This window comes from Salvelinus alpinus, chromosome 7 (assembly GCF_045679555.1).
Source record: "Salvelinus alpinus chromosome 7, SLU_Salpinus.1, whole genome shotgun sequence".
Lineage (NCBI taxonomy): Eukaryota > Metazoa > Chordata > Actinopteri > Salmoniformes > Salmonidae > Salvelinus > Salvelinus alpinus.
Window position 1 is genome coordinate 29,441,040 of NC_092092.1, and position 25,754 is coordinate 29,466,793.

At 42.6% G+C, this 25,754-nt stretch overlaps 2 protein-coding genes across 3 annotated transcripts; both read right to left on the reverse strand.

Moving 5' to 3' along the window:
* Nucleotides 1–5,810: 5,810 nt before the first annotated feature.
* Nucleotides 5,811–16,444, reverse strand: LOC139580757 (cerebellar degeneration-related protein 2-like). The gene is made up of 6 exons (XM_071409740.1): nucleotides 16,143–16,444; nucleotides 15,005–15,117; nucleotides 10,839–10,987; nucleotides 10,405–10,575; nucleotides 7,943–8,168; nucleotides 5,811–7,763 (listed from the first exon to the last, which is right to left on the reverse strand). Exons 1-6 carry the CDS (start codon nucleotides 16,222–16,224, stop codon nucleotides 7,119–7,121), a joined length of 1,386 nt encoding a protein of 461 aa, XP_071265841.1. The 5' UTR covers nucleotides 16,225–16,444; the 3' UTR covers nucleotides 5,811–7,118.
* A 2,007-nt stretch (nucleotides 16,445–18,451) lies between these two features.
* On the reverse strand, nucleotides 18,452–24,600 carry LOC139580165 (zinc finger protein 665-like). 2 transcript variants are annotated; one of them, XM_071408719.1, is made up of 7 exons: nucleotides 24,509–24,600; nucleotides 22,861–23,063; nucleotides 22,645–22,746; nucleotides 22,444–22,533; nucleotides 22,128–22,238; nucleotides 21,885–22,008; nucleotides 18,452–21,774 (listed from the first exon to the last, which is right to left on the reverse strand). In XM_071408719.1, the coding sequence occupies exons 2-7, from the start codon at nucleotides 23,029–23,031 to the stop codon at nucleotides 19,442–19,444; spliced, it is 2,931 nt and encodes a 976-aa protein (XP_071264820.1). In that variant the 5' UTR covers nucleotides 23,032–23,063; nucleotides 24,509–24,600; the 3' UTR covers nucleotides 18,452–19,441. The 2 variants fall into 2 exon arrangements, with proteins under 2 accessions (XP_071264820.1, XP_071264819.1); XM_071408718.1 differs by lacking the exon at nucleotides 24,509–24,600 and adding an exon at nucleotides 23,652–23,807.
* Between the last annotated feature and the right edge of the window lie 1,154 nt (nucleotides 24,601–25,754).

A 25,754-nucleotide genomic window follows, 5' to 3' on the forward strand; every position in this document is an offset into this window, starting at 1 on the left:
TCAACCTCAGGAGGCTGAAGAAATTCGGCTTGTCACCAAAAACACTCACAAACTTTTACAGATGCACAATCGAGAGCATCCTGTCGGGCTGTATCACCGCCTGGTACGGCAACTGCTCCGCCCACAACCGTAAGGCTCTCCAGAGGGTAGTGAGGTCTGCACAACGCATCACCGGGGGCAAACTACCTCCCCTCCATGACACCTACAGCACCCGATGTCACAGGAAGGCCAAAAAGATCATCAAGGACAACAACCACCCGAGCCACTGCCTGTTCACCCCGCTATCATCCAGAAGGCGAGGTCAGTACAGGTGCATCAGAGCTGGGACCGAGAGACTGAAAAACAACGTCTATCTCAAGGCCATCAGACTGTTAAACAGCCATCACTAACATCGAGTGGCTGCTGCCAACATACTGACTGAAATCTCTAGCCACTTTAGTAATAAAAAATTGGATGTAATAAATGTATCACTAGTCACTTTAAACAATGCCACTTTATATAATGTTTACATACCCTACATTACTCATCTCATATGTATATACTGTACTCTATACCATCTACTGCATCTTGCCTATGCCGTTCGGCCATCGCTCATCCATATATTTATATGTACATATTCTTATTCATTCCTTTACACTTGTGTGTATAAGGTAGTTGTTGTGAAACTGTTAGATTACTTGTTAAATATTACTGCACAGTCAGAACTAGAAGCACAAGCATTTCGCTACACTCGCATTAACATCTGCTAACCATGTGTATGTGACCAATACAATTTGTTTTGATTTGATTTGGAAAATGTCCAGGTGTCCATTCTTACCCTCCAAGGCCTTGTCCACTGCACTCTTTTGTAAGTTGATCAAAGCTTGATGTTTCCTCGGGATATGGGAAAACAAGTTCCATTTGACCAGTGGATTTCTTCCTCTGTTCTTGAATGTGACAAACACATAAAACAGCAAGCAACTCCTGGATGCTCAGATGCACAAGCAGTACACCACACTCAAATCAAATTTTATTAGTCACATGCGTCGAAAACAATAGGTGTAGACCTTACAGTGAAATGCTTACTTTCGAGCCCCTAACCAACAATGCAGTTTAAAAAAATATATATGGATAAGAATAAGAAATAAAAGTAACAAGTAATTAAAGAGTAGCAGTAAAATAACAATAGCGAGACTATATACAGGGTGGTACCGGTACAGAGTCAATGTGCGGAGGCACACTCCTGAGTAGACTCTGATATCAATGCCACACTCTCTCAGGTCTTCCTCATAGAAGATCAGATTGCCCTTTTCCAGCTGTTGAAAAAACTGTTTCCCCAGTAACAGAAGGATCCTCTTATCATTGTGCTGAACCCTGTCATGGTCTCCAAGATATTTCAGCTTCCTCTGTTTGGTTTGAAATACCAGGAAGTGTGTAAACATTTGAGCAAGGGTTTTGGGTATCTCTCCACTCTCTGTTCCACTCAACAGCATCCCTAGAACAGTGGATGAAATCCAACAGAACACTGGTATGTGGCACATGATGTAGAGGCTCCTTGACGACTTTACATGTGTGATGATTCTGTTGGCCAGGTTCTCATCGCTGACTCTTTTCCTAAAGTACACTTATTTATGTGGGTCATTGAACCCACGCACCTCTGTCACCTGGTCGACGCATTGATGAGGGATCTGATTGGCTGCTGCAGAACAGGAAGTTATCCAAAGACGAGCAGAGGGAAGCAGATTCCCCTTGATGGTTGTCAGCAGCACATCCACTGAGGTCGACTCTGATATCACAGTGTAAAGGAAGTGTAAAGGAAGTCAACATTCATCCAGACCATCAAAGACAAACAACACTTTGCACTTGTCATAGCGGGAGAAACCAGATTTGTTCAACACCATGATAAAATTATCAAGAAGCTCAATCAAACAATTGTTTCTTCCTTTCATTAAATTAAGTTCCTGAAAAGGGAGTGGGAATATGAAATGGCCGTCCTGATTTGTTTTTGCTTCTGCCCAGAGATTGTTTTTCCAATGCCAGCCACTCCCTTTGTCATCACAGTTCTGATAGGTTGATCTTGCCCAAGTAAGGGTTGAAAGATGTCGTTGCATGAGATTGGAGTCTCTTGTTGCTGATCTTCTGGATGCCGTCTCAATCTGTCTTACCCCATGTTCATTATTGACCTCTCCACTTCCACCTGCAGTGATGTAGAGCTCTGTGTAGATCTTATTGAGAAGTGTTGAGTTTCCTTGCCCAGCTATTCCCTCAAACAAATTCAGAAATTTCTTTAGGGTAGATTTCAGTTTATTTTGGCAATTTGGCAAGCTCATCTAAATTAACTAAATGGACAAAAATCATACATGTTCATTTAGTGGTTTTTACATTATTTATCTTTTATATTTAGCAATGCTTCTCTTGTCTATTATTACAATCTGACCTTGGCTAAAGCCTTTGAATTTTTTATGGGACGCTCCAGATAAACAATAATTCTCATCACTACCTACGAGGAACTAGCTGCGGTCCACCAGACCTAGATTTCTTAGTTTTCTCCAGTGTGTCAGCAAGCTCCTTCTGGTTCATGTTTCTCAGGGCATGCAGCGTGCTCTTCAGAGCCCCTTCTCTGGCGCTGCTCTCCTGCTTCTCATCTTCAGCATCCACCACTTCCTCATCCTCTGCCTGACTCCCAGTGCACTCTGTGTAATCTTTAAGGAGAAGTCTCTTGAACCTCCTCAACTCATTCTTGACTAAAGTGATGACATCATGCTCAAGGGAATGAAACAAAGGAGAATGTTTTGAAAAGAACGTTAATCTCTGATCACTGTTTGTTGCCTCCAAGCGAGATCTATTACTGAGCTGGTGATGAAAACACTTCAACTGGCTATATTGGTCTTCATCCAATCACTGACCTATTTACATTAGTCTTAGTTTAAGGCAGCATGCTAGGAAATAAGAATCAAGGTATCAAAGTCATTTTCCACTGCATATTAGACAATTAACATGGCCTACCCTGAATATGGAGTCTAGGTCCATTTGATGACTCTGGGCAGACTGACCACTGGGAACCTCTGACTCTGATCTCTCCTGTTGGTCTCTGTGAACTCTGGCAGAACAATAACAAGTGAGAGTCATGTTTTTTTGTGCTTAAAAAAATGGGGGGCGCAAAAGTTCTTACTCTTGTTTAGGAGAAAAGTCTCCCTGCTTGATTTATATTGGCAGTAACATAGACTGGTCACTCTTCATGGACACAGCTGGGTAAAGAGGAGTCTGGTCTCTCCTGCTGAACCCTGTTGAACACAAGACACTGGAATTCCTAAATCTTTGCCAGGTGATACTGAACTTACTTTTAAAATGTGTGTTTGTACAGTACCAGTCAAACGTTTGGACACACCTACTCATTCAAGGGGTTTTCCTTATGTTTCCTATGTTCTACATTGTAGAATAATGGTGAAGACATCAAAACTATGAAATAACACATATGGAATCATGTACTAACCAAAAAAGTGTTAAACAAATCAGAATATATTTTTGATTTTTGATTCTTCAAAGTAGCTACCCTTTGCCTTGATGACAGCTTTGCACACTCTTGGTATTCTCTCAACCAGCATCACCTGGAGTGCTTTTCCAACAGTCTTGAAGGAATTCCCACATATACTGAGCACTTGTTGGCTGCTTTTCCTTCACTCTGTGGTCCAACTCATCCCAAACCATCTCAATTGGGTTGAGGTCAGGTAATTGTGGAGGCCAGATCATCTGATGCAGCACTCCGTCACTCTCCTTCCACACATGCAGAGATCATCCGTTCACCTACTCTGCGTCTCACAAAGACACAGCGGTTGGAACCAAAAATCTCAAATTTGGACTCATCAGACCAAAGGACAGATTTCCACCGGTCTAATGTCCATTGCTCGTGTTTGGTTACTACATGATTCCATGTGTTATTTAATAGTTTTGATGTCTTCACTATTATTCCACAATGCAGAAAATAGTAAAAATAAAGAAAAAACACCATCTGTGATGGTGGGGTTGCAGGGCTGTGTTCCAAACAAAAACTACAAGTGTGCTTGCTTCAGTTCTTTAATGGCAAAGCTCGGTGAGCTCAAAAAAGCACCTTATAATTGAAGGCTCTTTTCTCGAGTCATAAAACTCCATTGAAATTACTTAGGAACTGTGCACACTTTGGAGAGGTGTGTGGCCACTTGAAGACACCAACTAGACCTCTCACTTAAACCCAGCCTTTTTATTTGTCTTATGTTGCACCTACCCCACATTTTTCATGAATATTGTTATGCTACTGATTGTATCTAGAGTATTTTTAGTTATCGACAAATGCTGCCAAAAGTACAGTAATGTAAAATGAAAATGTTTGGATTCAGTCTTGTGTCAGGTGAACTGTTGTGTCCCCACGTTTGGTCTGATTATGGGGAAATTATCTCCAATGTTCCTATTCAATTGTTACCATGGTTATGCTTAAACTTCTCATATTTCTTCTGTTAGAAACATTTACATTTGTCCCTATCCATATAGGCCAATTCCCACAAGTCTAAAGGGTTAAGAAGAAAATTAATATTTACAGGGCATTGGTGTTTCTACCAAGAAAAGTCATTAAGAAAATGTCAATGTCCAAGAATGCAAATGTCTTAACCTTGTTTATCATAGAAGGCTCCATGCTTGAATTATATTGGCAGTATCATAGACTGGTCATTCTTCATGGACACACAGCTGGGTACAAGTGAATCTGGTCTCTCCCGATTCATTCCTCAGAGAGACTTATAGAGTCAGTGGTCCCCTTCTCTCCCCAGAGAGACTGATTTTGGAGGCGGATATAAAGGCTTTGAGAAACCCATCCGTGTACAGTGAACACATGCAGTTTTGTCTTGAAGTGGAACAATGGAAGACAAAGTTTAAAAAGTTATCCCCCAGAAAATCTTGAAATCATATTTGTTAAAAAAAAAAATAGGTCAGTGATATTAACGTGTCTATTTGTTTCTTAGCTTTTTAAATCTATAACATAGCACCATATGTCCTCATCACCGCTATCTTCATGCCGTTTGATTTCTTACAGAGAAACCAGATCTATTCATATACTGTAAGGTTCAGCAAAAGGTTTGTCTACATTCCAGTTAGTGCTACGTGTTTAGTATGTATAAAATAAAACTTCATCAGGAAATACATTGAATTATATCTTTATCTACTTTACCAAACTTTTCTCCTTTCAAAAGAGATAGCCTAATTATGTACAGGTACAATCATAATATACAATTCTTATTGGCATTTGCAACAAACTGATTTTGAGCACAGATTGCCTGGAACTAAAGATTATACTAACCCTCAGAATTTGTCTTACTCCTCATTTCCAATACACCAGACTTTTTACTTCCTTCCAACTAAACCATTCTGTAAAATGCCAAACAAGGCAAGTGAATCTGTTACTATGTAGACTATTAAATACAAATAAATGTAATTTAGCAGCCCTCTTACATGTTCGTACTGGTTCCCCATGAGAATCAACCCCACAACCCTGGTGTTGCAAGCACCATGCTCTACCAACTGAGCCACACGGGATAATACACATGCATACAGTACAAAACAGCAACTTACAGAGTCCCACCGTACTCTGCCCTCCATCCTGTCCCTTCTGCGAAGTGAGAGTTGTTTCACTGTCTTGTGATACCAGTGTGATGTCCCTCTGTGTATATGTTCTCAACTTGCCTACCTGGTTAAATAAAAGGTGAAATAAATAAATAAACTGGTTTGTTCAAATTGCATGGATGATAGCACCTTGACAAACCACATGACTAGGCATGTAATAACTGACCAATGGAAACACAGAATCCTCTCAGAGTTTGCATTTATCAAAGATGACACATACATTTTACAATATTTTGGTATCTAATACAATGAACAGGAACTACTAATAGCACTTGTTATACAGTACAGTGGCAAGCTACATAAAGTGTCAGAAAAGAACAACGATCCCTGTGCAAGTCTTAAGTGCATCTCAATACAATGTGATTTTACAGTGATGTCAACTAAGGATGTGGCTATCATGAACAATTAGGATAGCATGAGTAAAAAAAAAAAAGATTAACCAGACAGTTTCTGACAAAGATTCAGAACAGCACTTATGAAATGTCTACATTGTCGGTCATTGTATTCGTAAAGCACATCAATATCATAGCACCGTACAGTATATAGCTGAGTTTTGGTATAGCCTCAGTAGATTATCACTAGCTACTACATTATTCATTAACAACTCATTCTTCGTACCCAATTACTTTCGTTTTTAAACTTCAGGATCAGGCAAAACACTTTGAAGACATACAGTACAATTGTGAAAGATAGAGTTCCGGAAATTATAGTGCATCTTGGACCTGATATGAGCACCAAAAATCATCAGGTGTTTTTTCTGGTAAAATATTCAGAAACTTTTAATAATGACAAAGATCTAGGCCAAACATTTCATAGCTGTAGTTGAAGACGCATTGATGATTATTGTATAGCTGCATTGAACAAAAGCGATAACAAGCTCTCCCTTTTTAAAATTCACAGATGCCTTCACACCTCGCCTTGCAAGGTAACTCATTACCAAGAGTAGGAAACAGTGGCATTTCTAGGCACACAAAGATGGTAACAAGTTCCCGTTTTGACCATCAGGCTCAGACAATTCACTTTAAAAGGATATGCAACTTTTGATTTAACAGTGCATAGAGGTACCATTGAAAAGAGCTAGTCCACAGAAATAGTTTCCAGAGGTCCTTGGTTTCTCAGTGTACAGTAAAGTTGCCCTTAGATGCTAAGCAACTGGCTCAGGTATACCTGGGAGATTGAGGCAGAATTATGTACAATAGACTGAACGTTAGGCACTGTTGTTTCCATGCATAAGAGCTGGTGTATCTTGCCTTTCTTTAGCTGTGCCAACGTCCATAGATAACGATGAGCCCTTTGAGAAGGTTATCAATTCATCTTCACTTCTACCAGATTTAACACGTCAGTTCCCAGGCAAACTTTTAAACAATTATTTCAAATTGTTTGAGTATGGTGCTTTGCTTGCACATACAGTATGTCCCAGCTCCAATTGGGAAAATAAATAGCTTGTTCAGCACAAACCCATTTTTCTACGTTTATTTGCGAAAGTAATGCTACTCCAGCTGCCAAGACTTTCCCCTGTTCTCACTCAGATCCTCTTTGGTTTTCTGGATGCAGGTAAATATCTCCTTGAACAGGGCCTTGTACTCAGGCTGGTGAAGTTCATCCTCCTGGCCCTGGCGGAGGGAGGCTGGGCTTCGTGGGCGGACCAAGGGAGCTCCGCTGGGCTTTTGGACGTCCTTTTGGCTGTGCTGTTGGCTTGGGTCCGGCTCCCCCTGGTGGCAGCGCCGCAGCAGCGCCTCATATTTGACCTGCAGGGCGCTGTACTGAGCGTCAACCTCGTTGAGAAGGGAGATCCCACGCTGCTTCACCACCTCCGAATGGCGGACGCACGAACGCTCGTGGTCATGACTCTCGTATACGTCTGACCCCTCACCCCGCAGCGACCTAAGCTGCTTCTCGCTGTTGCAGTGCTTTAGGACATCACAACCTTTCACCTTGGAATGGTAGCTGACCTCCATCAGTTCTCCCTCACTCTCTCCATCCTCCCCCATCCCCCTTTCCTGGTTCAGGGGGAAGAAGAGGGCATTGGGCAGCATGCCCAGGCTGACCCTTGACCTCAAAGCTTTGTTGCCATAGTCGGCTCTCCACAGCTGACGAAGCTCCTCAGCCTCACACTCCAGCTCCACTAGTCTGGCCTGGACAAAGAGAGAGAGGACAGATAGGAGAGATAGAGAGAAGGCGGAAGAGAGAAAGAGAGACACGATTCAGTAATGTCACATGGAACTCTTGACTTTACCATTTCCCTACATACTATTTGAATTTGAAGCACGCATCTGCTTCAAATTATTCTGTGTGTGTTGCTTCTCTTCCTCACCTGGCACCCCTCCATCATTCCCAGGCGCTGCTCCAGTGCAACATTCTCATTGGCTAGGTGGTCTGCATCTCGCTCTGCCCCCTCCCTCCGAGCACGTTCATTGGCCAACTGGGTCTGTAGGGAGCGGAGCGATCGCCGTAGCGACTCCTGCTCCTCCTCCTGCCACGAGACGTCAGAGGGAGACCAGGGGTCATCCGAATGGTCTCCAGAGTCGACACTCAAGTACCTTGGAGGGGTCAGAGAGAATCCAACCAATCAAACTTTAAAAAGGATGGGAAACAGCTTTTGTTCCAGTCCAGACCAGCACTTACACCTAATTAGTGTAATAAAGTCACTGATAAGCAGCCAATAAGACTAATCAGGGAGTGATCTTTAGTGAAGGCAGAGATGAGTGGCCTTACGGGTGGAAAATTACCTTAAATCAAATCAAAATCAAATCCTGTGGGTGACAACTGTGACCAGTGAGGTCAGTAGGGAGAGAGTACTATAATCTGCTTGGCATGCGTGTTTATCAGTGACCTATGAGTTTAGGCCTGGATTAAAGGAGAGGAGTCCATCCCTAACTCAATAACACAGTCTGAACTGCTATGGCATCAGAGGACAGGAATAGGGCTAGAGTACTAGCAGCAGCACTAGTCCCCTTCAACAGCTGCAGTGTACGGGGCAAGAGAGAGGTAAGAGAGCGAGAGCGAGACAAACCGCAATGCTAGGGCAGGGCCAAGAGGGACTTGTTGAAACAGTGGTATTGAATGAACGCAATCTAAAGTGGGGCTTAGGGCCTTAGGCCATCTAGAATAGAACAAACTAATGGCAACTTCAGTGGGGCTACGTCTTATCACAAAACACTTTCTACCTGCAGCTTAAAAACAATTATTAATGCACAAGCTATTCAGCTGTAAATATATAAAATGTTAATACATTCAGGTCCTTTAGCCATAACTTTGGAAGTATGCTTGGGGTCATGGTCCATTTGGAAGACCCATTTGCGTCCAAGATTTAACTTCCTGATTGATGTCTTGAGATGTTGCTTCAATATATCCACATAATTTTCCTTCCTCATGTTACCATCTATTTTGTGAAGTGACAAGTCCCTCCTGCAGCAAAGCACCCCCACAACATGATGCTGCCACCCCCATGCTTCATGGTTGGGATGGTGTTCTTCGGCTTGCAAGCATCCCCCTTTTCCCTCCAAACATAACGATGGTCATTTTGGCCAAACAGTTCTATTTTTGTTTCATCAGACCAGAGGACATTTCTCCAAAAAGCATGATCTTTGTCCCCATGTGCAGTTGTAAACACGAGTCTGCCTTTTTTATGGCGGTTTTGGAGAAGTGGCTTCTTCCTTGCTGAGCGGCCTTTCAGGTTATGTCGATATAGGACTCGTTTTACTGTGGTATAGATACTTTTGTACCTGTTTCCTCCAGCATCTTCACCAGGTCCTTTGCTGTTGTTCTGGGATTGATTTGCACTTTTCGCACCAAAGTACGTTCATCTCTAGGAGACAGAACGCGTCTCCTTCCTGAGCGGTATGACGGCTGAGTGGTCCCATGGAGTTTATAGTTGGGTACTATGGTTTGTACAGATGAACGTGGTACCTTCAGGCATTTGGAAATTGCTCCCAAGGATGAACTAGACTTGTGGAAGTCTACAATTTATTTTCTGAGGTCTTGGCTGATTTCTTTTTGATTTTCCCATGATGTCAAGCAAAGAGGCACTGCGTTTGAAGGTAGGCCTTGAAATACATCCACAGGTACACCTCCAACAGACTCAACATTTTGTCAATTAGCCTATCAGAAGCTTCTAAAGCCATGACATCATTTTCTGGAATTTTCCAAGCTGTTTAAAGGCACAGTCAACTTAGTGTATGTAAACATCTGACCCACTGGAATTGTGATACAGTGAATTATAAGACAAATAATCTGTCTGTAAACAATTGTTGGAAAAATTACTTGTGTCATGCACAAAGTAGATGTTCTAACTGACTTGCCAAAACTATAGTTTGTTAACAAGAAATGTGTGGAGTGGTTGAAAAACTAGTTTTAATGACTCCAACCTAAGTGTATGTAAACTTCTGACTTCAACTGTATATACACTACAGTATGTGGACACCCCTTCAAATGACTGGATTCAGCTATTTCAGCCACACCCGTTGCTGACAGGTGTATAAAATCAAGTACACAGCCATGCAATCTCCATAGACAAACATTGGCAGTAGAATGGCCCATACTGAAGAGCTCAGTGACTTTCAACATGGCACAGTCATAGGATGCCACCTTTCCAACAAGTCAGTTTGTCAAATTTCTGCCCTGCTAGAGCTGCCCCAGTCAGCTGTAAGTGCTGTTATTGTGAAGTGGATACGTCTAGAAGCAACAACGGCTCAGCTGCGAAGTGGTAGGCCACACAAGCTCAAGGAACGGGAACGCAGAGTGTGTGTATTTCATGTATGAGTGTTGTGATCTCACCTGTGTGTGCGTTGCAACTCATTCAGGCAGGACACACTCTGCACCCCGTAGGGCCTCCATGATTCTGCAAGGGGTTTCCAATGGGGATTAGCAGGGGCTGTCTTCAGATCCTCTACCTGACGTTGCAGATCCTCCACCTGGGTCTGCAGAGCCTCGATCATCTCTGTGAGCCTGGAGAGAGACTGACTAATCAAGTTGCTTTTGCCTTCACACATTTAGCTCTCATCTCACCAACTCAAGTCGTTCACCATTCCATCTGTATTCTCTGCAGAAAGACCCGGGCTGTGTCCCGATTCTCCACCCCGTCATTGATTTAGATGCATAGGATCGTTATAAGCATTGGCTGGAGGGAGTTTCCACCACTGTTACATTAATTTGAGAAAATGTGCGAGAAGGGTGAAGAATTGGGACCGCAGCCTCAGGTTTCAACCCACCCCTGGATCTTGTGCTGGGCGGTCCTGTTGTCCTGTACCAGGCGGGTGTTGCTCTGCTCCTGCTCTCTGGAGGACTGATCTAGCTGCTCGTACACCTTAGCATGCTGATCATTCACCTGTCTCAGGAGGTCCACCTGCTTAGTCAGGTACTGGAGGGAGGGGGGTGGAGGAGAGAGCCAGGACTCAGTATCATCACATAACCGGCCACCTTCAAATTCACAATTAATTTCTACTTTGAATCCAGATTACACATTGGTGTAAAGTACTTAAGTAAAAATACTTTAAAGTACTATGTAGTCGTTTTTGGGAGTGTCTGTACTTTACTATTTCAATTTTTGACAATTTATACTCCACTACTTTCCTAAAGAAAATCTGTACTTTTTACTTCTATACATATGCTGGTATGCCCTTGGCTGTCCGTAAAAAAATATATAAGTTCCTTTAATATAAGGAACTTCATGTATAGCATTTGCTTTAACTCAATTATGACAATTTAGTACTTTTTACACCACCGTACATTTTTAACTATACTGAACAAAAATATAAAATGCAACATGAAACAATTTCAAAGATTTTACTGAGTTACAGTTCATTTAATGAAATCAGTCAATTGAAAAAAATTAATTAGGGCCTAATCTATGGATTTCACATGACTGGGAATACAGATATGTATTTGTTGGTCACTGATACCTTAAAAAAAAGTAGGGGTGTGGATCAGAAAACCAGTCAGTATCTGGTGTGACCACCATTTTCCTCATGCAGCGCCACACATCTCCTTTGCATAGAGTTTATCAGGCTGTTACTGTGGCCTGTTGTCCCACTCCTCTTCAATGGCTGTGAGAAGTTGCTGAATATTAGTGTACACATCGATCCAGAGGGTGACATTTCTGGTGAGTATGCAGGCCATGGAAGAACTGGGACATGTTCAGCTCCAGGAATTGTGTACAGATCCTTGCACCATTTTTTTTACTCTTAATTTTACCAGGTAAGTTGACTGAGAACACATTCTCATTTACAGCAACAACCTGGGGAAAAGTTACAGGGGAGAGGAAGGGGGATGAATCAGCCAATTGTAAGCTGGGGATGATTAGGTGACATGATGGTATGAAAGCCAGACTGGGGATTTAGCCAGGACATCAGGGTTAACACCCCTACACTTACAATAAGTGCCATGGGATCTTTTAGTGACCACAGAGTCAGGACACCCGTTTAACATCCCATCCGAAAGACACCCTACACAGGGCATTGTGATTTTTTTTTAGACCAGAGGAATGGGTGCCTCCTACTGGCCCTCCAACACCACTTCCAACAGCATCTGATCTCCCATCCAGGGACCAACCCTGCTTAGCTTCAGATGCAAGCCAGCAGTGAGATGCAGGGCGGTATGCTGCTAGCATGGGACTGTGCAGGTGATGGCGGCGGATGAATGGCACGACAATGGGCCTCACGATCTCGTCACTGTATCTCTGTGCATTCAAATTGCCATCGATAAAATGCAATTGTGTTCATTGTCCGTAGTTTATGCCTGCCCATACCTTAACCCCACCGCCACCATGGGGCACTCTGTTCACAACGTTGACATCAGCAAACCGCTCGCCCACACAGCACCATACACGTGGTCTGCAATTGAAAGGCCGGTTGGACATACTACCAAATTCTCTAAAACAACGTTTGGAGCGGCTTATGGTAGAGAACTTAACATTAAATACTTTGACAACAGCTCTGGTGGACATTCCTGCAGTCAGCATGCCAATTGCACACTCACAAAACTTGAGACATCTGTGGCATTGTGTTGTGTGACAAAACTGCACATTTTAGAGTGGCCTTTTATTGTACCCAGCACAAGGTGCACCTGTGTAATGATCATGCTGTTTAATATGCCACATCTGTCAGGTGGATGGATTATCTTGTCAAAGGAGAAATGCTCACTAACAGGGATGTAAACAAATTTGTGCACAAAATTTGAGAAATAATTGTTTTTGTGCGTATGGAACATTTGACACATTTTTATTTCAGCTCATGCAACATGGTTCCAACACTTAACATGTTGCGTTTATAGTTTGTTCAGTGTAGATACTTTTAGACTTTTAGTCAAGTAGTATTTTACTGGGTGAATTTCACTTTAGTCATTTTCTATTAAGGCATATTTACTTTAACTCAAGTATGACAAGTGAGTACTTTTTCTACCATTGAGATTACACCATTGTACTTGTTCAAGTCAATACGATTGGTTAAGCCACTACATACAAGGCATACACATTATTTAATTTGGTTGCTTGTTCAGCCATGAATGAGATCAATCAAACTTGGCAGAATCAATGACAACTACCTCCTGGCTGGGTGACTATTATTGCTTTGATAGCAGCATGTCTGTAATAGCATTTGAGTGGTCTGAATGAGTGTCTGTAAGAGCGTAACACTTCTGGCGAGAGGCTGACTCCTGAGGAATGTAGAAAGGCACCAACACAAGGTAAAGGTCAGGCTCTTCTCGTTATCACAGGTTGATTCAGACTGAAGAGCTAAATACACTAACAATGGTGCTGGGATAACATAACACTATCTCTCCTCACACATCATTTCTTTGCTTCTCCCTATACCCTTCGTTTTCTGTTTTTCTCTATACATCTCTCTCTCTCTCTTTTCCTTTGAGAACAGTTTATCTTATCAGGGTAAAACAGGGAGAATGTCATAGATAATAACAGTTCAATATCTATGGAGAACGCTGTGAACCTTTAGTCAGCTCATTAAGTAAGATCAGCTACAAAACACCTACTAAAAACATAAATCCTGGCAATAAAACAAATACTGCTACAGTAGATAGGAGCTGTAAATGATCTTGCAACGCAATTCACTTAGATAACTTAGTATTTTCAATTCTGCATGTTAATATCATGAAGAATTGTGGCGATGATCTATAGTGTAACATAACATTATAGGAAAGGTAACATAATTCACAGTATCAACTTTCTCCTATACCGTTTCTACATGCAGTCAGGTCATGAAATGGATGGCACCTTTAGAGAGATGAATTCTGTCAGTCGGCAGTTTCAGAGACGGGGAAGGATTTAGGAGTCGCACAACCAGAGCTGACCCTGTTCAGGGAAATTAAATCCAGAGCTCATCTGGAAATGAGTGGCGGTTGCTGACCATACAATATAGATTCAGTATTGATACAAGAGAAGAAAACACCAAGACTGAATGTGATATTTAAATACAAACTCAATAATTGGCTTAATAGATTCTCTAGCATGGAGAGGCTATTTAATCTAAAGTTATTTTGAGTCACAACAATACAATGGCGGCAATGTTGGTTCAAAGGTATGTCCGAAAAAATTAAAGAGGACAACTGATATGGGCAGTCTATCTTTCCTAGTCAAATCAAATCAAATGTATTTATATAGCCCTTCTTACATCAGCTGATATATCAACGTGCTGCACAGAAACCCAGCCTAAAACCCCAAACAGCAGGCAATGCAGGTGTAGAAGCACCTGAAACTTCCCTAAACAAGGTGAAAAGCATTGAGGTATGTTGTTTTCAAAGGAGTAAGAGATCCTAATCGGTGCACTACCGTTTGATAATGGTTTTGTAAACTTATTACCTGGGGATTTATAGTATAGAAAAAGAAAGACAAGGATTGGAATATAGATTTTGTAGCCTTGTCTTGACAAAACCATTTCAGATGAAGTCTGCATTATAAAATAGCCATTATATTCTGTTACCTTTGTGTTTCTAGGGTCCTACCCTACATGGACCCATGGTAAACAACAGGTGCAACCGAGAGATTAAGTAATCAGTCCATCAGGGTCCAACCCTCTAATTTCAGCTTCAAAGGGAGTTAATGGTAGCCTGCCTTTTGGCAATATGGAACACTGATTTGATTAAGGAATTAAAGGAGCATAAATCTGAGGAGAGATCCTTTTGTTTTCAACATCTCTTGTTTTCAACAGGAACAGATTGTAGCCTAACGGACAGGCCTCGGGTGTGTCAACTAGTGCTCGATTACTTGGATAATGTGTGCTTGTGCTGGGATGGAAAACAAACCTGCACACACTACGGGAAATGCCTCTAGCTATAGTTTGGGACTGTGTCTGTCTGCTGACTCCTGATTGGTCAAGCCCAGTTACCTCTACCCTTGTAGCTACAACCTGATTGGTTAATCCCTTACCTCTATCTCCTGTAGCTGTTCCTGATTGGTGGAGTACATCTGCTGCAGACCCTGCTCCAGCTCTCTGTTCCTGTCCAGCAGGGTCTTCCCCAGCTCAGCAGCTAGGTGCAGGTCTACATGGGAGGAAAGAGAGATCAGAGAATAGGATCGATAAATTATCACTGTGTGTCACCAACAAAATAATGGCTTGGGCAAAGACACGTCCATTAGTGCGACAAGAGGTTGCAGAGTGCAGTGTGCATCTATGGCTGTGTCTGTGCCTCAATGCTCAAGGTCAGGTACATGCATCTATCTTGCAGACATCCTACCTGGGTTGGTGTGTCAAATACACGCTACTTGTGCTGCCCATGATTTACAGTAGTTTGCCAACAATTGCCTACAATGGAACTGATGGAATATAGACCCAAAAAGAGATAAATCAAACACACCTCAAATATATTGGAGATATGTAGGCTATTTGACCCAAGTCAGGGCATTTACAATCAGAAAGGTAAGATATATATATATATATCTCTACCTTCATCACTCTGGCCTAATTCATGCGTTGTGAGAATGTCTCATGTACAGGATTTGTGATGGGGTGAGTTTATGAGCATGAAAAATGAATAGATGTTTCTAGAGCCATTTCCCGTTTCCTTATTTCTATTCTAGCATTCATCAATAGATAGCCAAAGATAGATATTGAACAATGCAATTTCGTGGAATAAAACCTTAATATGCAGAGATGAACATTTTAAAATGTGTAGAAAATCTAAGACAAAGGATAAATTTTTTCAAATGTTGGTTACTAAATCCATGGCAATGGAATGATAGCCTCGGGGGGGATGGAAATTCTGCTTGAGACTACCTTGAAATATTCGTCCGAAGTCCGACAGTGTGTTCTGCCGCAGTAGGCTACCAAATGTGTCTCGTAGCATGTAGGCTACTACATTTGCTAGTGACATGACACCTGCCATATGAAAGTGGCGGTGCACCCGGCGCTCATTGTTTCAGCGCCTGCTTGAAAATAATTTTGTTTTACGCTGTGTCAAATTGTGGCCACTGCCTGGTTTATTGCTGCCGGCCACTGATACGCACAGCACAGGTCGACCCGCGCTTTCCCAGTCTCGGTCATCATTATGGATATAATAATATTTACCATGCTCAAGGTCCTGCTTGTCATACCAAGGTTCATCCTCCTTGATTTCGAATTCTTCCACCTCAATCATATCTGTAAGCATATTCGGCCACAATGAATCCCCGACTGATCAATGGGCTTTCATTGGAATTGGTAGGATACTAATTTCGCAGACAATGCAACATGCCTTTGAGATATAATAATCCACCAAATGCGTTTCCCCTCATCAGCTGGTGCTGTCTAAAGCGGATGTCTATTCACCCGCTACAACCACAGTATGATGAAAATGCCTAAGCATCGCACTCCACACACATATCCCCTCCAGCAGCAACGTAGTTTACCACGTCAGTAAACGCGCACTGGTCTATTCTTCTTCTCCTTCTTTGATATCATGGCGTTCGCACATTTTGTTTGGGCATGCTGCCACCTACTGTGCGGTAGTGTGTGGTCTATCGCGTTACATTACATGCTAAAAAAAGGAAGGTGGACTATCTCTACGCCTATATACCACTATTAAAAAAACATTTTTATAACACCATCCCATTCCACTACTTTGACCTTAATTGATCATACACCATAACAACAGACTATTTCGTTCAACACACCATGTAACTATTCTGCAGCAAAGCCTTGTACACCAGTGGAGGCTGCTGAGGGGAAGACGGCTCATAATATTGGCTGGAATGGAATGGTATCAAACACGTGGTTTTTATGTGTTTGATACCATTCCATTCACTCCATTCCAGTCATAACACTTTATTTTAGACATTATTATGAGCCGTCCTCCCCTCAGCATCCTCCACTGTCGTACACCTAAGTACTTCTCTGCAGCTGCCATCACAACATCTATTTTCTGTGACTTACATTACATTTATGCGGTACAATTGAAAACCATGGCAATGAATGCTAAAAAGCCAACCTCACTGAAGCACAAATTCGTATAACTCTGTATTGGCCTAGGCCTACTACTCACCTTTGACCCATCATCCTCTACTCTCTTCACTGCCTCAGCATACGACACCATCTGTTCAACTCTGACCCTGGCAACCTTAACCTGTCTCTCTCGCACTGGGCACTACTGACATATCCTAACATGACTTTGTCAGGTAAAAACTCTGCTTCAAAACTCAAAAGAACAGACAGTGTCTTCTCAGTTTCACCACGCTCGCCACCGGGTCAATTTCAGTTGCTCCACCTCAACACTTAATACCACCCAAGCCATCACTCGTTTCAAAGGCGCCCTGCTCCAGAGAGCAAAGCAAGTCCCAGGTCTTGTCCCAAGGCGTGTGAAACACAGAAAATCATCACTTTGAGCTACCTTCAGCAATTTAACAGTACCCAATTTATTTTGTATTTATTATGGATCCCCATTAGCTGCACTCTTCCTGGGGTCTGACAAAATTAATGCAGTTATACAACTTTAAAAACATTACAATATATTCATTACAGAATTCACAACACTGTGTGCCCTCAGGCCCCTACTCCACTACCACATATCTACAAGGCAAAATCCATGTGTACGTGTGTGTATAGTGCATATGTTATCATGTTTGTATGCACGTGTCTCTGCCTATGTTTGTGTTACTTCTACCCAGCCTGAGACTACATGTGCGTCAGCCAAAAGGCAGGGATCATCCTTTGCATGACCATCGGGGTGAGGCTCGAACTCTGAGATCTTCATCACTCGTCAGGTAAAATTTCTGAGCCATGGTTTGTATTCTTCCTCAACACACAATCTTCCCTCTGCACTCGGCTCTTCTCCTTCTTCCTCGCTGTCCATAACCACATCTATCCGTTCACAATGCTCATGCCGCGCCTTCATCCGCTGTTCCGTTCACCATCCCCATGCTGCTCCGTCATCCACTGTATTGTTTGCAGAACATGCACTGATGGCCTTTTTCCCAATACCCAACTTCTGTTCCTTAGCACAATTTACTAGTCTGGCTATCTCTGACTTCTCCATGTTTGCAAAACGTGCTGCACCCTTGACCTTGCAATTACACAAGTCCCTGGCAACATACTGTACTGTTCTTTTCTATCAGTTACTATTGCACTGCACACTTCCCTTTGCTGATAAGTTGAAATGACAAAGGCATCCTAAGAGTGTGCCATTGAATGACTTGTACTATCGAGTATGAATAGTCTTGTCTTCCTTTACAGGCCTACTAAGCTATGTGCATTTTGTAGGGTCCGGGAAAACATGTGCACATGATTCGTTCATTGATGTCTACTCCAGCCAACCTTAATAACCTACCTCCGAATATACCTATTAAAGAGTTATCACAGACCATAAAATACATATAATAAATATACAAATTAACCATTGAAAGCATTATTTAAAAAATATTTTGTATTCACAATCATTCAATACATTTTATTTTTTACTTGAAACAACAAAGCTAAGCCCTATGCATGAGAACAGGCCCAGGGGTCTCATAGGCTGCATTTAGACAGGCAGACCAATTCTGATATTTTTCCCACAATTTATTTATTTATTTTATCAATCACATCAGATATTTTTCAGAGCTGATCTGATTGGTCAAAATAACAATTAGTCAAAAATATATCAGAATTGCCCATCTAAAATCAGCCAGACCATTATTAAAACTGAAACACTATTGGCTATGATTGGCGGAAAACCCCTTCCACTGTAGAATGCACTACACTACAGCATACATAGACTAGTCTAGTATCTATCTGACAGTATGAAAATGTTAGAGCCTTATCTTAGAAAACCCCTGAACATCTTGAACTTTGAGCTCCACCTTTGTGATGTGATGCTGCTGATAATCACTGTTCATAAACAGATGCTGCCCTCATGTTTTTGTCCAATTATGTAACATACAAAACTGAAAATATACATTTCACCATACATTTCAGAAAGCACAACTTATTTTGACTGACAAAAACAATGTACGTTCCAAAAGCATGGCCCTATCTACTTTTATTCAGAGTGAAGTGTGAATGGATGCTTGAGAAAGACTACCAACTCCCTCTAGCGGCGACTACAGGTCTGCACCAAAATACACATGGTTTTATTTGAATGGGGATAGATAAAAACCCATTGCCTAACAACCATCCAATCTATTGCATCAGTGTTAATAGCTTGCATTATTTCCAACTCTTGTCCCTTAAAGCATCTCAGGGATACATATTCCCAGACATGTCATGTTTCTTAGATCCTTAATTTTTAAGACAACAACAATATTTCAGAAAAGATCTAGAATAAGTTCACAACATAGAGGGACAAAATGTTTCATTACTAACATCTATACAGAAAACAAAATACAAAGCAACAAAAACAATTGACTTGAACTTGCTCAGTGTTCCTTCCTGTCATGTGCTTTCAACAGGTCTGCTCGACTGAAAGCTTTCTCACATTTCAAACATTTGTGGGGCTTCTCTCCAGTGTGAATCATCATGTGCCTTTTCCGTTTCCTAGAGTCATCAAATTTTCTTCCACAGACAGAACAAGGATATGGCTTCTCCCCCGTATGAGTTCGCATGTGTTGAGTGAGATAACAGTTTTGAGTAAAACCCTTCCCACAGACTTTACACTTGAATGGCCGCTCCCCAGTATGGTATCTCATGTGTACCTTCACTTCAGATTTTGATTTGAAACTTTTGCCGCACTCCAATTCGGTGCATTTAAAAGGCCTCTCCTGAGTGTGAATCAGGTCATGCCTTGTCAATGAGGACATGTTCAGAAACAGCTTACCGCAGTATGTGCACGGGAAACGCACCCCAGCATGATGTCTCGCCACATGGACTTGTAACGTCCTTTGTAATGCGTATGATTTATCACACTGGGAGCAGGAAAAGTGTTTATCTTCAGGTTTTCTGTGAACACACAGCATGTGCATTTTCAGTTTTGCATTGCTGATAAATCCCTTTCCACACTCCCAGCAAAGGCATCGTTTCTCTCCTGTATGTATTCTCTCGTGTTCGACAAGAACCGCTGATAAGTTGAACTTCCGTGGACAGTGGGAGCACTGGTATGGGAGATCTCCGGTGTGAGTCCTCTCGTGTCTGATGAGAGCTGCTAGATCAGTGTAGCTTTTATCACAGGAGGTGCAGAGGAATGGCCCGCTGAATTTATGAGCATCCAGATAGTGTTTCTTAAGGGGCTTGACCCCATTGAAGCTGTTTTCACACATGGTGCATTTCAAAGGCTTGTGCGACAGCTTGTGCCTGTCTAGCTTTACTGGGTCTGCAAACATCCTACTGCACTCAGTGCAGTGGAGGGGGCTGTGGGTGAGTGCATGTACCTGGGCCTGGGCCTCTTCAGGATCAGCTCGCAGCACCTTGCACACAGTCTTTACAATGTGCTTCCTCATATCATAGATGTTCTTGAACGTCTGTCCACAATGAGGACATTTGTGAGGGCGCAGATCTGAGTGGGATCTCATGTGAACTTTCATGCTGTAAGATTTTGGCAAACGTTTTTTGCAAATGCAGCACACTTTTGACTGTTTGTGTTTTTCGGTCTTGCTAGGTTCGCCAGATGGGTCGTAAGATGGGTCCTGGGGAGTACTGGTGCAGGATGAGTCACTGTCCTCAGGTGTTGCCACAAGAGGAACACCACTGGACGGCTCCGTGTCTCCTCCCTCAGGTTTCTGGACTGTGTCCTTCTCATCACTAGCTGGAGATCTGCTACGCCTTTTCTTGGAGTCTTTGTCACACTTTAGTCTCGGTTTCTCCAAGCTTTGTGGGTCCTTGTAACTCTTATCACACATATTCAACTTGCCTTTGAGCTGCTTAGATGTTTCACCTTTAGGTTCTGACACAACTACTTTACACACATTTTGCCGATGTCTCCTCAGATCAAAATGGTACAGGAAGCGTTTCTTACACTGGAGACACTGAAATGGGCGCTCACCTGTGTGGATTTTCTGGTGCCGCTTCATGTCTGCACCTCGACTGAAAGTCTTCCCACAAATTGGGCATTTTTTGAACGTATTTTCTTCTGAAAGTTCTGTTTTGGTTTGTTGCCGTTCTTGTGCTAGCAATGTATTCATCTTACGCCCCCTGTTTTGTCTAACTGGTCTAGATGGCAATATCAGGTTAGTAGTGTCAATTCTTTGTAGCTCCACTGAAGGCTTGTGAAGCATTGAGGATATGATCTTATCAGATACGTCTATGCTTTTCATTTGCTCTCCATGACTTCCACTGTCTTTATGAGTCTTTATTTTGGGCTTTCTGATGCTTGAATCTTCATAAGGCTGTGCCACCCCATCTTCCCCGATAACCATCACTGTTCCGTACCTGGGGTCCACTTCTTCAACAATACCTTCAGTCTCAACTTGTACTTGTCCAATCCCCAGAACATTCTCTTCTTCATTACCGTCATAAACCTCCATGTCCTCATGTTCCACAGGGTCAGCAAACTCTATAGATTGTTTGTTGTTTTTCTTACATTCCACCCTCTCCTCTCTTTTTACTACATCCATACTTGTCCCGGGTTCCATCTCTGTGTACTCAGTCAGTGTTGCTGAGTCCACCTCCAACTCTTTGGTGAATGTATCCATGAAGACATTCAAGGATAATGTCTGTGTTTCTGACTCTGTCTGTTCAGTTGCAATCACCACCCTTTCTACTGGAGGGAGACAGAGAGCTGAGAGAATGCAGTCCCCATCGGAAGAAGACAGAGTATCTAGAAAGGGAAGCGAGAAATTAAAGACAATGGTTAAATAGTGAATAAATGTAAACGTCCCCTACAGAAGATTGGCCAATATCTACATGGGTCCTGTGAGAGATGTCTACCATGGTTGTCCAGCTGGCTGAGGTCTCTGTGGTACTGAAGCAGGGTTTTCAGCTGCTGAGGGTGAGACACAGACTGAACACATTCCTCAAGAAGAGAGGGGACATCGCTGAGCAGGGACGCAGCCTGACACGGAAGGAAAATAGATACGATTTAGGGGTGATTCAAAATATACTCTATGAATGAACCTTTGTGAATAGTGATCCTTCACGGAATTGATGAAGGTACTATTCTAATTTCAGTACCTGTTGAAAGTTTGATACTGGAAGTAGCTTCTCAAGTCTTGAAAGAAACTGACACATGAGTTTCTCTATGGCTGCATCATACTTGGGACCAAATTCCACAGGAAAAACATCCTGAGAATAAGAAATTAGTATAAAATAAATCATATCTGATATAAGAACATTTGTCACCTGCAACTCACATGGACACATACAGCTGTAATCAGAATAAAAGGAGGTCTTAAAAAAAAGGTCAACATTGTTTATAAATAAGAAGGATTGCGAGTGTGCACTTCTGGGTAGTAGTATACCTACACAGCTATTCCAAAGCCACACTGACCTGGAAGAAGTTTTCCATCTCATTTGGGTCGTTCAGCAGGCTTTGAATCAGCCCCAGAAAGTTAGATTCAGATAAATCTCCATCATCAGTCTGCAAGAAAGAAAACACTTTTGTTATAATGATCATTATCAAATCAGTTGTGTGGGACTGACTGACTGGCTGATGTAAACCTTTGCTGAGCCTCTGACCTTAAGAGCTCACCTGTGTCCCCCAGAGAGGTGTGAGGGTCTGTATCCTGTCTAGGTGTGGCTGAATGGTCTGGAGGTCAGCGATCGGCTTGGAGCGACACAACTCCAGGACCAGCTGAAACCAGAGCAAACCAGTCAGGAGACGTACTTGAGACCATAAACATGACTAATTATGATCATATCTCATATTTCCCCCCTTAATGATGAGCACTAGCTCCACCCCTCTCACCCGTGCTCGAAGACCCAGAATAAGTTGGGCCCTCTGACTGTCATTCAGAAGCTCTGGAACCATCTCTGTAACCATGGTAACAAACTCCTCCAGCATCCCATAATCCATCACGTGTCTCTGCTGGACCGTTTGCCAGATGGCTGCTGAGACCAGCCGCAGTGGTGGGACCATGAGGCGCAGAGCGGGGAGAGGAAGAGGGGGACCTGAAACAGAGAATTTGACTTAAGTTGTTCACAAATCAAGCACCTATTATTGCACGGCACATCAAACTTTAGCGTGTGGAACTACTATGTGTGTCATTGTCAAGAATGTTGTGTGTGAGTGAGAAGACCTTGTCCTTGTCCATCCAGAAACAACCCCTAGCCCTTCCCTTGGAGTCACAGTCTTCCTTTTGATTAGCTTAGGGGAGTTGATCAAACGTGGATCTAAAATAATGGGGACAGGTCGTAGGGTTGTTTCTGGAAGGGCCTAGAGAAGCAGTGAAACGACTGCAAAGCAGAAAATAAATTAGCTTGTTAGCTAGCAAGCTAAAACGTCAAGGAAGTTTAATTCTTCTACTGCATTATTCAATAAAAGTCCGGGCATGAAATCAGAGAGGTTTAGAAATGCTGCACAACTTAAATAATTCAAAATAAAAGACCCGCAAAACATATTATAGACGTTCTGGAACGAGTCCAGTTCCCGCACAAAACAGTAGGAAGTTAGCCATACTTAGCTAGCTAGCTAAGTATGGCTAACTATGCCCTATCTAGCTCTAGTATCTTATACATAGCTAACTATACATATGTTACCTTTCCCCCCAGACATTTGTTTTTGCATGTCTCTCCACTGCAGTCACACGAAAATACCAATCGTTTTTGCCAATGTGTGCCACCCAATGACTGCATATAAGAAGGCGTCACCAGCGAGGAAGAGGCGAAACAAGAGGGGTTACGCCGCCCAAAATCTGTCCACGAAAATAAGGCCAGGAAGTGAGGCACTTTAGTATGGAGGGCAATTTGGATAACAAAAAATGTAATTGCTAATTTGATACGTCCAGCTTAATTTATTGAATAGACGTTTCGTAATGGTTAGGTTGTTACGAATAGACCGATATAAGGCAACGCATGCGGCATTTCGGCAACTTTGATAACAATGACTTTATATCGGAGTAGTGTATGCTGTTCACACGCGTATCTGCCGTCTCATTGGCTAGAATGGTCCCGCCTGATCTCGCCTCCTCCCACCTGCCGTCCATTTTTGAGGATATGCAGTTCCACTTTTGGAGTGGACACTTGATAATCTTGCCAATATATGAAATAATCTTCGGTGCCACTGTGTGTGCGTACTGCGGGGACCTATTTAAATGTAACACATGAGGTAGCGGTAAACGTGTAAACGGGCTTGTTTGACATTGCAGCCGGCTGACTGATCTACAAACCATCATAAATAACAACTCGTTATTATTTTCCCAAGTTCTCTCACGTCACCCCGCTCCTCCGCTCTCTCCACTGGCTTCCAGTTGAAGCTCGCATCCGCTACAAGACCATGGTGCTTGCCTACGGAGCTGTGAGGGGAACGGCACCTCCGTACCTTCAGGCTCTGATCAGGCCCTACACCCAAACAAGGGCACTGCGTTCATCCACCTCTGGCCTGCTCGCCTCCCTACCTCTGAGGAAGTACAGTTCCCGCTCAGCCCAGTCAAAACTGTTCGCTGCTCTGGCACCCCAATGGTGGAACAAACTCCCTCACGACGCCAGGTCAGCGGAGTCAATCACCACCTTCCGGAGACACCTGAAACCCCACCTCTTTAAGGAATACCTAGGATAGGATAAAGTAATCCTTCTAACCCCCCCCCCCCCCTTAAAAGAGTTAGATGCACTATTGTAAAGTGGTTGTTCCACTGGATATCATAAGGTGAATGCACCAATTTGTAAGTCGCTCTGGATAAGAGCGTCTGCTAAATGACTTAAATGTAAAATGTAAATGTATTTGTAGATCAGTCAGTCACCATTTACCCACAATGCCTCATGGATTTCGAACACGACCATTTATAACTAAAGCACCTCTGTGGCATAACAACTTGGGTGCAATCATTCCAAACATTTAAAAGACACACCCTATCCCCTCAACCCTCAAATTAAGTGGACACCTCTGATGACGTTTCATGACGTCTGACGAGTATACACTTGCAGGGCGAGGGAGGAATTATTATTTTTTTTTTTGAAAATTCACAGGACTTGTTTTATTGGAGAATTCCAGAACATCAGAGGGACAGACAGACACGTCAGAGAACCGCTCATCTAAAAAAAAAAACAGCAAGATGGAGAGCTGTCACACACTACTGCTGTGGTCGCCTAGGGGAGACACGCATGTCACTGTTACAGGGTCACATAGGACACACGCATGTCACTGTTACAGGGTCGCCTAGGAGACACACGCATGTCACTCTGTCCAGAATGTTTCTCATGATCCTCTTTCTTATTGGACAACACACTTTCATCACGCTTAGAACATGTTTCATGTAAAAACAGGAACATTTAGACAAAGCAAGGGAACGTCAGGGAGAACCGTTAATAAACCAGGACTAAGGTAGAACCCTAGGAGAACCAACTGTGGAGGAGGGGGGCACAGGAACACACAACTCACTATGGGATGGTACGCACTTTGCTTCCTACACAATCATGAAATGCTGTTTAATTCAAAAAGATTTTAGTGTGTTCATCTTGCCTGCAGACATTTTGTTGATATGACCACTGCAGATCTGCATCATATTACTCAGCTTTGCTTTGTGCTAAAAATCTATACGGACAGTAGATAGTATACTTATAAAATCACTGATAAAAATATTCCTCTGTTTAACAATACACCTTGGAGGGGGACCACGAACACTGGGGCAGGCTGGGGGGAAGGGT